At 50.6% G+C, this 15,121-nt stretch overlaps 1 protein-coding gene across 1 annotated transcript in view; it reads right to left on the reverse strand.

Moving 5' to 3' along the window:
* MMP17 (matrix metallopeptidase 17 (membrane-inserted)) overlaps positions 1 to 13,835 on the reverse strand; it is a gene marked incomplete at both ends in the record, with an annotated part of 23,857 nt that extends 10,022 nt beyond the window's left edge. The window contains 5 exons of the mRNA XM_010135463.1: positions 876 to 975; positions 1,215 to 1,391; positions 4,286 to 4,569; positions 11,713 to 11,839; positions 13,703 to 13,835. Coding sequence (XP_010133765.1) covers positions 876 to 975; positions 1,215 to 1,391; positions 4,286 to 4,569; positions 11,713 to 11,839; positions 13,703 to 13,835 — 821 coding nt within the window. The remainder of the gene's footprint in view (positions 1 to 875; positions 976 to 1,214; positions 1,392 to 4,285; positions 4,570 to 11,712; positions 11,840 to 13,702) is intronic.
* Between the last annotated feature and the right edge of the window lie 1,286 nt (positions 13,836 to 15,121).

The raw sequence follows: 15,121 nt of genomic DNA on the forward strand, positions 1-15,121 counted from the left end.
CTGGGGCATTGAGGCACAGAGAGATGAAGTGACTTCCTCAAGGTGAAACCCTGGATGAGGTCAGACCAGGAGGCGAAGGTGATCTGCTCCATCTCTGCCCCTCTCACCTGGGACGCTGCTGGTATGGCAAAAATACATGTGACCATGAACTCCTACCTTTTTGTTGTGTCCCTTCCTCTTTTAACAGTCCTGCCGCCCTGGCAGTAAAACAATTTGGTAACTCCAGCGTTTATTAACGAGCTAGATCCAGAGCTCCCCTTAACGGGGGCATGCTGCTTGCTTGATAACAGTGTAAGCAGTCCTTTGCCAATTCAAACCTCCTTTGGAGTTGGTCCACTTGTTCCAATATCCACCCCCGCAGGTACGTTAGGGAGTTGCTCACCGTGGAAAGATTTAGGTAAGTTACGCTTGCACAATGCTGGATGCTGCAGAAGAAGTTTGATTAAAAATTCAGCAAGGATGACTTCACCTAAGGGTGATGGGGACAAATTTTCCTTAACACAAGTAAAATTTTGAGTCTTAGGGAAATGCAAAGCATTCCAAGATGATACAGAATTTCTGGATGTGCCTGGAGTCATAAAAATTAGCTAAGGAATAGATAGCTTGTTCCTGCTCTTAACCACTTCAGTTGTGGGCTGGCTGGCCAGTCTCCTCACATACTGCTTGAACAAACAACGGTGTATGCAGGAGATGATCAAGAGACGTGAAAAAGTAGGGGCACTTTCTGTGTGGGTATGTTTTCCACAAGACAGGAGGTCCAGAGGGAAATACTGAAGCCAGAGTGAGCACGCACTTGATGCTTGAGTGGAGCTTCCCTGCTAGATGTTCTTTGCAGGAACAGCAGTGACAGTTGCAAAGAAACAAATTTGACTTACGGGACAGTGGAGCGATTTTCTGGCAGCTCTGGCAGGATAGGATGGTCATCGGTTTTGCTTACTTCAGGCTTGGCTGTGGGGGACACAGATTCCCTGACTCCTATGTGTAAAGACAAAGAAGCAGTAGAGGGCTACACCATCCTGTCCACCAGCTCCACTCACCACAGAAAACAGCTACTCCAGTGTGTCCCATGGCAGAAACCAGTAGCCAGCTGAGGAACACAAACTTACCATAGAGTTCCCACCCCCCTGTCCCACAGCTCCACTCACCACAGAAAACAGCTACTCCAGTGTGTCCCATGGCAGAAACCAGTAGCCAGCTGAGGAACACAAACTTACCATAGAGTTGCCAGATCCGCACTTTGTCCTCGTAAGGTAGGTCGTACTTCAGGGGATCCCCCACTGGACCTTGGTAGTAGGGTCTCATGATAGACTCTATGGCAGAGATGTGGGTCAAGCCAATGGCATGGCCAAACTCATGGACAGCTACAGCGAACAGGTCCATCCCATGAGCATCTAGAAACAAAGACAAAATTGAAATCGAAGTCACTATGTGCTGATTGTATTTTGGGGCTTGGGTGGGCTGTAAGAGAAATGTATAGATATACGTTGGACAAACTGGAAAGAAAAGCTTTGGAATAGGTGAACTGCATCATAAGAAAATGGAAAGCAAGCCAGACATCAGGCCACAGTGCGAGCCCTCAGCCCTACACAAGCCTGGGGATCACCCCTCTTATTCCCAGATCACCAATGCACCTGAGAAGGAGCTGGACAAATGGCTGAGGTGGCCCAACCATCCATCACCCCGCTAACCAGGGCTGCAGGAGCTGGGCCAGAGCAGTCCCCTCCCGTACCTCGCGCCTGCCCTGCAGCAGCTGCCGAGACAGTCTTTGTGATGCCCAGAACACCAAGTTTCTGCAGCCACTAGCCAGAAGCTCGTCCAAGCCTGCGCTAACGAGCAAAGCCACGTGCCAAGGAACCGGTAAGTGCCCGGCAGCACGCGCCTGCCCACGGTGCTCTGCTGGGCTCTCCCTGCTGCACAATCTGGCTCTGCACACTGCTGCCCTGGCCAAACCCACCACAAATGCCTTTCTGCGCAGACAGCCACAGCGCTGATCACCTGCTCACTGGCCACCAACCCTGTTCATCTCACTGCTGCCATGACAGGAAACCCCTGAAGGGGCAGGTGACCACGTCCAGCTTGTTTCCAGAGGACTCACCCACCTTCTCCCCTTCCACACCTTGTGCTGGTGGGGCTGCAGCTCCAGGGTCTGCTCCCTTAGGCAAGCACTTTGATCCCACACACCACGCTGGGCATCAGGGAGACTTTACTGCACACTGATACTCCTTTGATGACTTTTTTCCCCTCAGTCTGGGCTATCTCTACTCTAGCATCTTCCCCCAGATTTCCTTAGTTGCACTCCAACCCCTAGTGCCTCACAGCACACCCATCCCTTTCCGGAGCCTCAGGTCAGATCTCACCAGGGGTTAACATCTGCTTCCAAACCTACACCACCGCTGCCAAGGCAAAGAAGAAACTGCTCCCAGGAGCTGTATGGGACTGATCCTGCTCTGTACATTCCCACCACTCAGCCCCATCCAGCTGGGCTGAGCACCGCTGCAATTGCTGCCCCTCACTGCAGAGCAATGTCCTGCAGAGCAGTACCGGAGGGTGGCAGCGATTTTAAGCATGGTTCTTACAAAGATCGAGGTGGTGAGTATCATAATAAAAAGGCAGTGAGGTCAGAAAGGTCTCCGCAGAGCTCGGGGGAGACCCACGTTCTCCAAGCAGTGGTCAGTGCCAAAGGAGACGTCACGCAGAAGCAGCGGTGGCTGTTCCTGCACAGTCCTTAGCACTCACCACCGGGCTGGGGGTGTTGGGGAGGATATTTTTGCTGAATTCTGCTTTTTCCTTGATGACTATTATTTACAGTGTCTGTAAACAGCCGGGATTTTTATAACCTTTGCTGTTTTCCCTGGCACTAGGGGAGAACAAGACATATGCTTTCTGACATTTTAATGCCAAACTGACAACCTCGAGGATATTTTTATATCACCTACCAAGTTGTTATTTTTTAATCACTAGAGAGAACAAAATAAATAAAAGATGAGGCTTGGATAGCTCCAAGACCTTTAAAATAGAGGGCAGCTTTCTTGCCGTCAGGCTCATCCCCTCATCCCTCGGCAGTGTTTGGCGAGATCCTCCCTGCGGGGCCGCCGGCCCTGAGCTCTCTCCTCCTGCGAGCCTGTTTCACAACGGGGGTTCCCGAGCACCAGCTACCACAGGGACACCACTCCTCGCTTCACCGCAGAACACATCTGCTATGACAAGCCACCAGACCTCAGCCCCTGCCTCTGCCCTGTACGTCTGCAGAGCAGAGCTGCTGCTTTTTGTTCTTCCCCACAAGAGACACTGGATGGGGTTGCACAGCGGCATGAAACAGGAGCAGGTTGAATCCTGAAGAATCAGCCTGGCCAGACCTTTAGCCTTCACCTCAGACCTCCTCCAGCACGTCTGGTGAACACTCCTGCCCACAGACCCTCAGTGAGGATGGACAGAGGTCAACCGGCGGGCAGGGAGGAGAGGGGTGGGGAGAAAGAAGGTATTAGCTGGTTTCAGAGAAGATGATTAGATCTAAACGAAATCATTAAGCTGAAGCAGCGGGAGCCCACTGGGAGGCTGGTGGAGGAGGTGGTGTGACAAGTAAATTAGCAGCTGGTGACTGCAGAGGAGACACTCCCTCAAAATGCGCCCGACGCGAAGGCTGGGGACCTGATCCCCCAGACAGCTCACGCAGCTGAGGAACGCTCGCTGTCTGAAAGCTTATTAAAACTCTGCTCTAGCCAGATAAGATGAAATAAAAGAAAAAACAAGAAAAAACCTGTAAGTTGTAACCATCCTGATGTCAGGCAGTGGACGTGAGATGGCAGGAAAAACCTAGCACTCACAGGGGGCTTTTCCCCTGCAGACCACAGAGCCCTTTCCAGGCAGGTCAGCTTATAAATATGATTTAAAAATAGGAATCTGGGACATGTGGCAGTGAAGCCACCCAAAAGATGTCCAAGTCAGAGAATGCAGTCCCCATCCAAGAGCTCCAGCAGCCACACGCCCAATCTGTGACCTTCCAGAAGAGATGTGGACTGGGGGTGGGCGATGGGGAGCTCTGCAGCTCCTGATATGATGGGGAAAAACACGGCGACACCACTGATCCTTTCAGGAACGCAGAAGCTCCTCAACTCTGGCTGTTGTCATTTTGCTAGCAAGGCTGAGGGGGGAACGAGAAGGAGGTGTTGGGATCTCCAAGCCCAAGATGAAGGTGTAGCAGAGGCTAAACCTCTCTAACCACTGGAGCAGAAGAGGGAAACTGGGAACCCCTTAGTTTGGCTGCAGCTCTCCCACCCTGACCTACCTGATGATCGGAAGGTCCAATACTCATCATCGTCAAAATGAGTGTCTCCTGCCGTGTGGTGGTCTCCAGGGAAGAAAGCATGTGCCACTGTCCCACCAGGCCCATCAAAGGGATAGCCGTCATTGTGATCTGCCTTGGAGAAATCTATCTGGATGTCAGCGTTGTTGCCTGCCACTTCGTGGAAATTCAGTGGCGTGATGTCACTCCAGACCTTCAGGGCGTAGTACATCAGGGCTCGGACTGTGTCGTGGCCTAGGTGGGATTCTTTTGGGAAGGTGCGAACTCTGAAATAAAGAGGCAAAAAAGAGGATGAGTCAGTAGCATGAAAGATCTTCTCTGAGGAGCACCAGCAAGGGCTCTGCAGGTGCCTGGCGCATCACAGAGCCTCGGTGGGGCCTCCAGAGCTCTCAGCACTCCTCCAAAGTGCTGCTACACCTTTTATAGATGCGTCTTTAAGTCTCTGAATCACATCAGTTCCAGAACTATGAGGATTTCAGAGGCTGAGTTTGGGTCCTCTGGTCCACGCATGTGAAACACAACCAATATTTGAATCCTGATACCTCCTGATCCTGCAGTACCAGGTGGCAGTCAGCTTCAGAGCCACACCTCAAGCACAAACTGCTGTCAACACCCACGACTACTACCCCTGCCCAGCCGTGAGTCCCCTTCCAGAGCTTGCCCATTTTTTTTTCAAGCTCCCTTTCAGAGCTATTGACAATTATTTTCTCGCAACTTACTTGCTCCAAGCGCAACCCAAACAGGCAAAGATGATTGACTTCTGAAGCCTTTGCACCACACACAGGCCCATCAGTTTTCCTGCAACAAACAGCAGGTCATTGCTCATCCTTATTACACGCACAGAGAAATCCAGTACGGATTTGCTGCCTCCATATATTTCCCAGCATGTCTGCTGGAGGTATAAAATATACTCTGAAACCAGTACACTACCAGCAATCTCAGACTGCAATCCATAACAAGGAGGAAGAGAAAAAGATGCACTTTATGTAAATCACATTCCAAATGCCTCCAGCTTATTGCCTGCAGGAGATGGGCCATCTGATGGAGCACTGTAGCTGAGAAGCTCTTGCCTTGCATCTTGGAGGAAAAAACCACTGATGAGCAGGGGCTTGGAACACTAGTGCACCGTCTCCGGGCTGTTCCAGGTTCTCCTCATCAGCACTGCACCCCCTGGTCCCCAGCTCTGCCCTGCCCTGGAAGAGAAGCCAGGCGGGACGAGCTGTGTGCTGGCGCTTGCCCTGCTGCTGCACGATTCAAATCTCCCTTTTGGTCTGAGCTGGAATGGAAAGGTCAATGTTTACTGTATAGCTAAACCTTGAAAAAGAAATTCCTAATATTGTTGATTTAATAGAGGAGGTGAAAAGACAAAGATGCAACAAGGCGCCTTGGCTTCCAGAAGAGCATGTTGAGAAAATCTTTCATTGACCATTTTGACAAAAATAAACACTCCAGGAGAATGTACTGTTGACTGAGTAATTATTGACAAAACCAATTCTGCTGGAAAATTTCTGGCCAGCCCTACCCCAGTCATAATGGATACTCTATTTCTGGTGTATTGGCACACCATCCCAAGTGTTCACAAAACATTCATGGCTTGACAGATGTTTAAAGGCTGAAGCAACAATTACGATCACCTCACTTGCCCTCGGGCATAATATAACTTGGAGAGCATCGCTCAGTATCCTGCCGCTCCCCAGCCCCAGTGGGAAGTAAAGACCCAACAAAACCTCTAGACATAAATACCGGTGACAGAAGGGGACCCCATGTCACTCAAGCTCTTCCTACGAGTAATCGTTGTGTACTGGGAGACACCATGGATCAGAGGAGTAGGAGCAACTTGCTGGCTGAGGTTGGATGCTCTTTTTTCACAAATATCTGCATAAACCCCATGCCCTCAGAGACACGCTGCCCAAGGTGGGTACCACCTTCCAACCTGGGCAACACTAGCGAGGGTTAAATCTTGGACAACACAAAAAAAAAAAAAAAAAGAGCTCATGAGAACAAGCAGAAATCTCACAAATGGTTTCTCTGAAGAGCGTGGGAACCTCACCCTAGAGATGCTGGGAATGAGATGGGTGTGTCGGGCAAAACACAGCCTGCCGAGCAAAAAATCTCTCACATCTATGCCTTTGCTATCCCTAAACTATTCCAGGCAAAGAAAGCCCTCAACTACAAAATGAGTTAGCATCCATGTAGCATCAGATAGTCACAGGACTTCACATAAAACACCTCGGTAAAGACGACACCATGGAGGTACAAACAGTATGAGCAGAGAATTAGAAAAGACAATTTTCAGGTGATTTTTAATTAACAGAGAAGAATGTGGCTGGATGTAAACAGAAAAAGGCTGCCTGGTTTCCAGATATTCTTTAACTAGGTGTCTTCACCTTCCACTACACTCCTCTGTACTTAGGTAAACCCTTGGCTTCTTTAATCTTTACTGGACAAGTTATTATACGTGTAAAACACACCAGGAATTACTGTCTCCAAGATCACAGTGCCTAGGGCATGGACTCAGATTCAGGGCCATTATCTGCTCTTCCCTCCTCAAGTTCTGCTCAACTGCGAGAGCCCCTTTCCTTTTCTTTCCTTGCTCTCCCTTTCCAGCTGTAGAATGAGGATAATAAATCCGCTCTCCCTTGTAAAAGGATGGTGGATGAAAAGCCCTGTCTAAAGAGACAAACATGATTAACATTCATGCCAAGCCCTGACTCCAGAAGCATTAGATTAAGGTGGAAACAGCATCAATACTTACTTTACTGCTTAGAAAAGGTCCTGCACCTCCGAGCTGACCCACATTTTATTAACATGCTGCAGGTGTAAGTGAAAGACCTCCCATCCTTTATTCATTACCACCGTTATTTTTCAAGAGAATCCCATCAGGGTTTTTCAATTCAGCATCTGATTTGATTGCCAGAGCTCTGCTAATTGTTTTCAATGAGATTGGGAGAAGACTATCGCACTGATAGGATGTTCACCGGCATTGCATTACCCAGTTCCACCGGAAAGGAGACACATTTCTAACATCACGCACATGCAGACGGGACTAAATGAACTTCCTCCTACCTTGATTATTATTGTTATTTGTAGTAAATGGTGGGTAGGAATGCAGCGCAGAGCAGCGCTCGTTCTTCTCGGATGTGAATCCCTGCTGAGGCTCCCCTTACAGAGCTCCCGTCCCGGGCAAAGGTCTGATGTGAGTAATCAGACACAAAGCTCTCTCCTGCAGACAGTCCCTGCCAAGACACTGGCAAGGTGGTGAGCACTGGGCTGCTCAGTTCCCCTCCGGCCACCCCACCAACACTGCCCCGAGCTGTGGGGTCAGTCACATCCCTCTGCAGAGCCACGCACTGGGAGACCCTGAGGAGCATCTGTCCCTGCAGTGGAGGAGGCTGTGTGAGGCACCATCAGCTGTGCCACTCGAAAAAGCAGCTGCCAAGCAGTATGTGGTTGTAAGTGGCACAACTGGATGCTGACGAGAGCATCTCCGTTCTGCTTTTAGAGCTCGCCCAGGCGGCAGCACTGCCACGCAGACAAATGAAAGTTGACTTTCACCTGGCTGCTGCTAGCCCTTCACATGTCTGCCAAGTCCCCCTCTTCACTTGTCCCATCCCAGAGAGATTTTGGGTCCAAACTGATTAATAGGTAGAGGCCAGGGAGGGCTGATCTGCTTCTGTTCACTTCTGAGGGGCACCCACACCTATTGTTCTTTTCATTTCCGTGTTCCTTTTTGGGAACAAAGGCAAAAGTGGAAGAGTATTAGTGATGTATGAGAAATGAATAGGTTAATTAAAGCACTCCTTCCCCTTCTGCAGCCCTGAAACCACAGAGAAATAAAATAAATGCTGGTAACTACCAAACACAGCAGGCTAAGGATTGCCTGATAACCCCAAATTGATTTTTCTAGCGGGGGGGAAGAGGGAATGGTTGGAAGGGTGGATACTTGCTATGATGGCAAAGGCACTTTCCCAGCCACCCAGAGACAGCCGTGGCACAAGCTGTGGCACAGCAGCCCAGATCTGCTGCTACCCCAGCACTGTTGCACCACCTCAATGCCACAAGAGGAACACAGTGAGGCTGTACGCACCCTCCGTTGCGCCTCTCTCAGCGCTTTGCAAAAGTTACCGAACACTTTGGGGTGATAAACCTTCCTCTTTAACACACGCATAGCACCAGGGAGCTCCGTGCAGCCTGGCGATGGGCGCCAGCACGGGAATACTCCAACCTGGGCAGAAGAGGTGGGCGAAAGCAAATCTCACAGCTGGTTTCTTGGGCTGCGAGAGTCAACTACTCTGGGGAGGCTGCTGCAGTGGGGCTGCTGCGCTTTGTCGTTTGTCCCAGCCATCGAACCCCACAGTGCCACATGTGCTGGTGGCGGATGCCAAGGCAGCAGCTGCCTGCGCTTCACTCCAGCCACTTGGGGCTTTTCCTACAAGGGACCCACATGCCTACGATGGGCATGTTATGAGAGCCCTAAAGCTGTTTTGCACCTGGGAGAGACAATCCTGCCCCCGTGGGCATCCGTCACCCCCAGGCAATGGGGCGCACAGCTGCCAACCAGCCGGGCTTGAGCTGGGAAGTCCCCACAGCGGGATGCTGCTGATTAGAGGACAAAAATGGGGGATAGGTCTGTCTTGGGGATGGGAGCATGGTACTGGGGTTACCCTGGTTACACACCTTTACCCCACGGTACCTGCCTGGCAGCTGCCCTTCCATGCCTAAGTAAATCCACATCCCAGCTCAGGTGGCACCATACGTCCACTGCGGGCAGGCTCAGGATGCTCACAGGGATGACGGTAAGTGACTTACATACGTCACTGCTCCCCTGCCATCTGTCTGTGCTCCAGCTCCGGCACCTCATGTCCTGAGCATCGCAGTTTCAAAGACTGCAGCTTTGATGAAGTGGCACCAGGGACTCGTCCTCAACTAAAGATGGATGAAAGACAGCTCAGTTCAGCACTGGGTTGAGATTCCAGCAAGAAAAACACTGGGAAATTTAGAAGGCTGGGCTTTGGCAGTATCCCCCTGCCCCAGGGAGCCTGAAGCATGCGGAAACGGGGTACAGCTTTGATGCTGCATTTCCCATGACTGCAAGGAGATGGCAGGCACCTGGGAAGAGATGGAGATGCTGGCTGTGAACTGTCCTTCTGTGGGGCATAACCAGAAGCAATAAAGCAAAAATAGCCAAAATAAAACCAGGCTGCAAAGACAAGGGGGAACAAGCTGTGAGCACCTCCTGGCACCGACGCCAGCAGAGGGCATCCACAGCACACCAGCTGCATCCCAAATCCATCCCAGTGCCACCTCATCAGCCTACCGAGTGCCCTGGAACAACGCAGGGGGAAAAAAAAAAGTCATTAAAACATTTATGTGCTGTAATATCTGAAACTTCCCAGGGAGATGAGGCATAGAAGATCGTGTGTGTCTGATGCTGTGCCAGGATGCTCTGAGGCTGTACCACGGGCTCTGCAGGATGCAGCCTGTACCGTTTCGCACCCTGAGCCCTCCAGTCTCACAGGCTGGCTGTACTCAAGGGTAGAAAGAAGAAACCTGAGCAACCTGCGTGCCTATAAAATTCTGCTTGCCGATCAGTGTCTTCTCCATCGGTGCCAGTGCCTATCCCAAGATCGCCCTTTCCTACAGCTTTGCTACACCTTTTATTCCAGCCTTGCAATAGTTCAGGTTTTTCTCCAATTTTTAAATGCATGTCATATTAGAATTATTTCTCTTTTAGAAATCCTCAGCCAATGTGTAAAAGGTAAACATGTAAAACTTTACGTCTCTATTGGCAGATTTTCATGGCAGTTTCACAAAAGCTATTTTAATCTCAAGTGTTGGATGTAAATACCGTGCTGGAGTTTTTGTAATGCTACAGCATTCTGTTGGCTTATACAACCTCCAGTTATAAAATACAGCCCTTTCTTGAACAGAAGCCAAGGTCTTGGAAAGAATGAAAGAATAAAAAGCAGAAATGAGTTTGTCAGGAGATGGATTTTTTTTTATGTCATAGATATAAAATTGTCTCAGAGCTAAACCCCTTTTTATAGCAATCTTTGCTGCAGCATCTCAGTTTCCAAGGGGGTGTGAGGCAAAGGGTATCCCTGCGCTGCATCCACCAGAACAGCCTGACCTCGTTTCCCCTCCAAGCTTCCCTGCGGCCTGGGAGTGCGGACACTGTGCAGCAACGGCCAGAGGTAGAGCTCCTGGCTGTGCTGCCTGGCCACCACGCCTGCCCTGCCATGCGACGTAGCTTGGGTTTGCCCAGCCCAGCTTTGCTCAGAGGAGCTGCTGAGGTCAGGGCTGTGCACAAGCCATGCCCCTTGCACTGGCTCTGGCAGCTCACAGGGCATCAGGGCAGGTTTTACTGTTTCACCAAAAGGGATTTTTTCCTCTCTAAAATACAAAGTTTATTCCTCTTAACCATCAAGATGGGGCTGGTCAACAGGAGGACAAGCTGAGCTTTTATAATGTGGGTCACTTCACTATGAGAAGCTGTTCATGAAACTGGAACTGAATTATGTTTATCTTTTCCAAAAATTAGGTCTCAGGGAGATGTGCTGGAACATGGACCAAATCTCTGGTAAGGCCAGTTTCAACACATGTCAACAGCGACAGCCAAGTCGAGATTTGTTACTGCAGTGGGAGGTGGACTCGCTCTAGGGACTATGTCAGGATCAAAGAGAAGCTTATTATTATTAATGAGGAGATTTCGCCATGGCACCCACATGTGTTTTCAGACTAGTACAAGCACCTCACGGTGTTCACCTTTCTTGGAGGACAATCACTGCAGCACATGGTCTTTGAAGGAGGAAAAATGAGTCCCAAAAAGCACAAGCTTGTTTGCCAACCCTGACCTGCAGCATGACTGCATGGTCTCTGGAACTTGGACCTGAACTTCTGCGTGTCTCAGGTTCACTGTGACACACGTCGCTCCCCAACACCACGGGTAAAAATACTGCCCTGTGGCAAGGACTAGGAGAAAGAAAGTGACTCCGTTACCCAGGAAATGCTCCCAACCCTTGTGCTCAGGTGGGACAAGAGAAGAAGCCCCATCGTGCTGAGCCAAGTCCGTGGCAGCTGTTTGAGAAAGCGCAAAGTCCCAACGAACTCAAGAGAAATGATGCTCTAACCATTGGAATGCAGCAAAAAGCTCCCAGCCAGTCCACTGGCCCAATCCACGCGATTCCCAGCCAACCGCCAAGCAGGTCCAAGAAGTCAAGGCTGGGACTGATGTTAGCAGAGTTCAAATAAATGGTCTGGGAGCACAGAGGGATGCATTTTAACTCGTCACCCTGAAACTCATCACAAAGCTGTGTTTAGCCCAGGTTGGTGTGGGATCAGCCCTTCGCTGCCGGATTTCAATGGTGGTGGGGGCGGGGGATGGGAGGGGGTGTGGTATGAATTCCTACCTCCAAGACAAGTTCCTTTTGCCCCACTTGGTGACAGCCTGCACAAATCGCTTCCTCCTGGTCTCCGCGGTTGCAAGGTCAGGCAGAGAGCAGCGAGGGGTCCTCATGAGCTCCAATGTGGCTTCGTCTAGGATTGGGAAAAAAATAATAGAAATCACGGGACTGGTGGGTTAAGAAACCCCAGAGGGGACAGGGAGAAGGGCAGAGAAGTGGTGAGGATGCAGTAGTGAAGTAAAAGGTGGTGCCTGAGAGCCACCTGGGTCATGGTCCTGGCCTCAGCATCACCCACGGGGCACTGAGCCTCCTCCACACCAAAGCTGCACCCACCAACATCAACAATTCCTGCAGGAAGTCCATTTCTTCAAAGCACCCATGGGCTGGGGCCGCCAGGAGGTGAGGGGCGATCATATCCCACAGGCAGGCGCTAGGTCTGCTGTTAGCATCGACGGACGGTTTTACGGATTTCAGGAGAAAATGTAGCAGTTACCTCTCGCATCACGCTTTACCAATCTCAAAAACTTGTGTGGAAAACCACCTGTGGCCAGCTCTGGCTACATTTTAAACCACAATTTTTTAATTATTCTGGTTTGTTCTCTCTTGCTGAATTTCCCATTGTTTTCCCAGCAAAATAGAGACGCATGTAAATAAACTACACCTCTGTTCAGCTAGGAGCTCATTTAGAAAATGTTCATATTCCTTCTTATTTACCTCTTCACTTAAACACTTTGTTTTCAGACGCAAACCCATGTCCATGTCCTGCCCGGGGCAGCCTTCCAAGGCCCGTTTCGAACACCCCCTCCAAAAATGAGAATCCCAGTGCTCTGAAAGCCATCCCTGCCCCTGGGCCTCCTGCAGCTTGTGATAAGGTGGAAGTGAAATAGTTGCATGCACTCAATTAAGAGCAGAGAGGGCAAGTCCCAGCGATGGGATGCAACCTGCTAATTAGCAGCTTCTTGTTAATTCTGTCCTGAGCAGGGGAAGGAAGCCAGCCGTGCAGCAGGAGGTCATGGCCACGTGTCAGGGAGGGGAGGAGAGCAGACAGGCGCCCTTCTGAGTGCTGGCATAATGCTGGCTTTCTCCTGCCCTCAATGAGGATATTGAGAGGAATGAGACCCAGCCACGCCAGGAAAACTTGTGTCACTTCAGGCTGGCCTTGGACTGCTCCCTACCAGCCAGATGTGGCCACCACATCAGGCAGAAGCCACCCACCGGCCTGTCCTCAATGAGGATATTGAGAGGAATGAGACCCAGCCACGCCAGGAAAACTTGTGTCACTTCAGGCTGGCCTTGGACTGCTCCCTACCAGCCAGATGTGGCCACCACATCAGGCAGAAGCCACCCACTGCCCTGTCCCGCCGGCTGCCAGAGCTGCTGGGCTGGCCGGGGGTGGCGGGTGCCTGGAGCCACTGTGGCTTGGCGAGAACCAAGGAGACCCTTGCCAGCTCCACAAGCAGCTTGTGACTCTGTCTGTCACGGCCAGCAGTGAGCAGCACTGGGGTGATGCGACACCATCTTCCTCCCTCCCCTGTGCTGTGCCCCAGTGGTGAAGAACCTGTGGTATCTACGTATACCAATTAGGTTTTTTTCCAACTCCATATGATGATGCAATTAAGGCTTTGAACAAGACAACTGATCAGCCTTAGTTTTTCTGTTGTTTTTTTTCCTTGTCTTTTTTTCTTTTTTTTTTTCTTTGAACACACCAAGAGCTATTTTGAGCTATTTTAAGCACGACAGGAACCCCAAGGGTGTGTGGGTCTAGTGAAATAATTGCTTGCCTCAGGTTCTTGAAAGCACGAGGCAACAAAGCACCTGAGCCATGTAATTACTCTTACAGCTGCAAACCGGGCCATATGTTACCCCTGTGTGAGCTTTTCCTGGAGCTGATGGGACTCCACAACTCAGACTCAAGTCCCTTCTCCTCCTCGGACCTACAAGGAGCCGTCCCTGCATCCCTCTGCACTGGAGAAGGGAGGGATCATGAGCCACTGACCTAGGACCCCCGTCGCCTCGAGCCCCCCGAAGCGCTGCATGGCAGTGATGGCCTTGGTGAGCTCCTCCTGCGTCTGCAGTTGTCCCGTGACAGGATCCGGAGGAGGCAGGTACCCAAATTTCATCAGCCAGTCCTGTGAAACAAGAAGGGTGGTATGATAAAAAGAAGGAAAGGAAATACATACACAGGGAAAGATGCTCTGAAGATCCCACCCATTCCACTTGGAAATCCCTTCCCTATTTACATGTTTATACCCAACTTCCCCATCGAACTGCGTGGTTCCTGCTAACAAACAGATGTGGCAGGCCAGATCTGCGCACGTTCCTTCACGCATTCTAAGTGACATTCACGCATTCTAAGGATGACATCTAATTTTCCCACCCAGCTGCAGACCATCTTTGATAGCAGCGGCAGTGCAGCCCCAACCCAAGGGTTACTCGAGCACCTTGGATTCTCCCCTCGGACACTGGTAGCTCTTACTGGAAACTTATTGCAGCTCTTAATAGAAACTTGATTCTATGAGGGTGGCTTGTTTTACCTTGACCTTCACAACACCAGAATTTTCATTGGGCTAAAAAACAACCATGAAGTCTCGGACCCTCTTCTGAGCCATGCAGTCATCCCAAACCTGAGGTGAGTGACCTCAGCATTGGCACAAAGCTGAGCCCCCCAGAGAAAAACATCCTGGCGACATGACATGCCAAACTGCTTCCACAGAGGCCACCGTGAGTGGTGGGACCTTGGCTTGGTCCCTCCCACCAGTTCCCAGGCAATGCGAGTGCTGCAGCTGCACAGTCTTGGCTTCCTGGAGCTAAGACTGCCCCCGTGAGACCCGGCAGTCTCCTAGCGCTGCTGTCGCCTTTCCACTGCAGCAGCGAGGGGTGTGGGGACAGGGAGCAGAGGAAAACCCTGCAACAGCCTTCCCCTAAAATTTGATCAATGCCAAAAAGTCATTCCTGGTGACTGATGACCCTCATAATAAAAAAAAATAACCCAAACAACAGAAATTGGAAAAAAAAGAAGGATTAAAAAAATACTATAAGAAAATCCCATTGAGATGGCAACAGGTTTCTCAGCTTTGGATTATCTGAGTGAGTGAATTGGCAGAATCGTGCTCACTCCCACAGCACCATAAGCGCCAGGACTGGCTTACTGGTAAAGCTGAAACTGTCACCCCCAGCCCCCAACAGGGACTGATTTAAAGGAGAGAAATAAATGGCTTTTCTCTCTGTGCCCTCCTCTGTAATTTCCATGTGCCTTGGTGTAACCACCTCCTTGCCAGTTGCCTTAAAGCATTTAGAGCTAGGTGTGGGTCTCTCTACCAGCAGAAAGCAGCAGGGACCTGTGAAACACCTGCACGTCCCTCTTTGCCACAGCCGAAGGAAGCACATGCCAGCGATCCCCCTGCCACAGGCACCT

This window comes from Buceros rhinoceros, unplaced genomic scaffold, assembly GCF_000710305.1.
Source record: "Buceros rhinoceros silvestris isolate BGI_N320 unplaced genomic scaffold, ASM71030v1 scaffold11854, whole genome shotgun sequence".
Lineage (NCBI taxonomy): Eukaryota > Metazoa > Chordata > Aves > Bucerotiformes > Bucerotidae > Buceros > Buceros rhinoceros.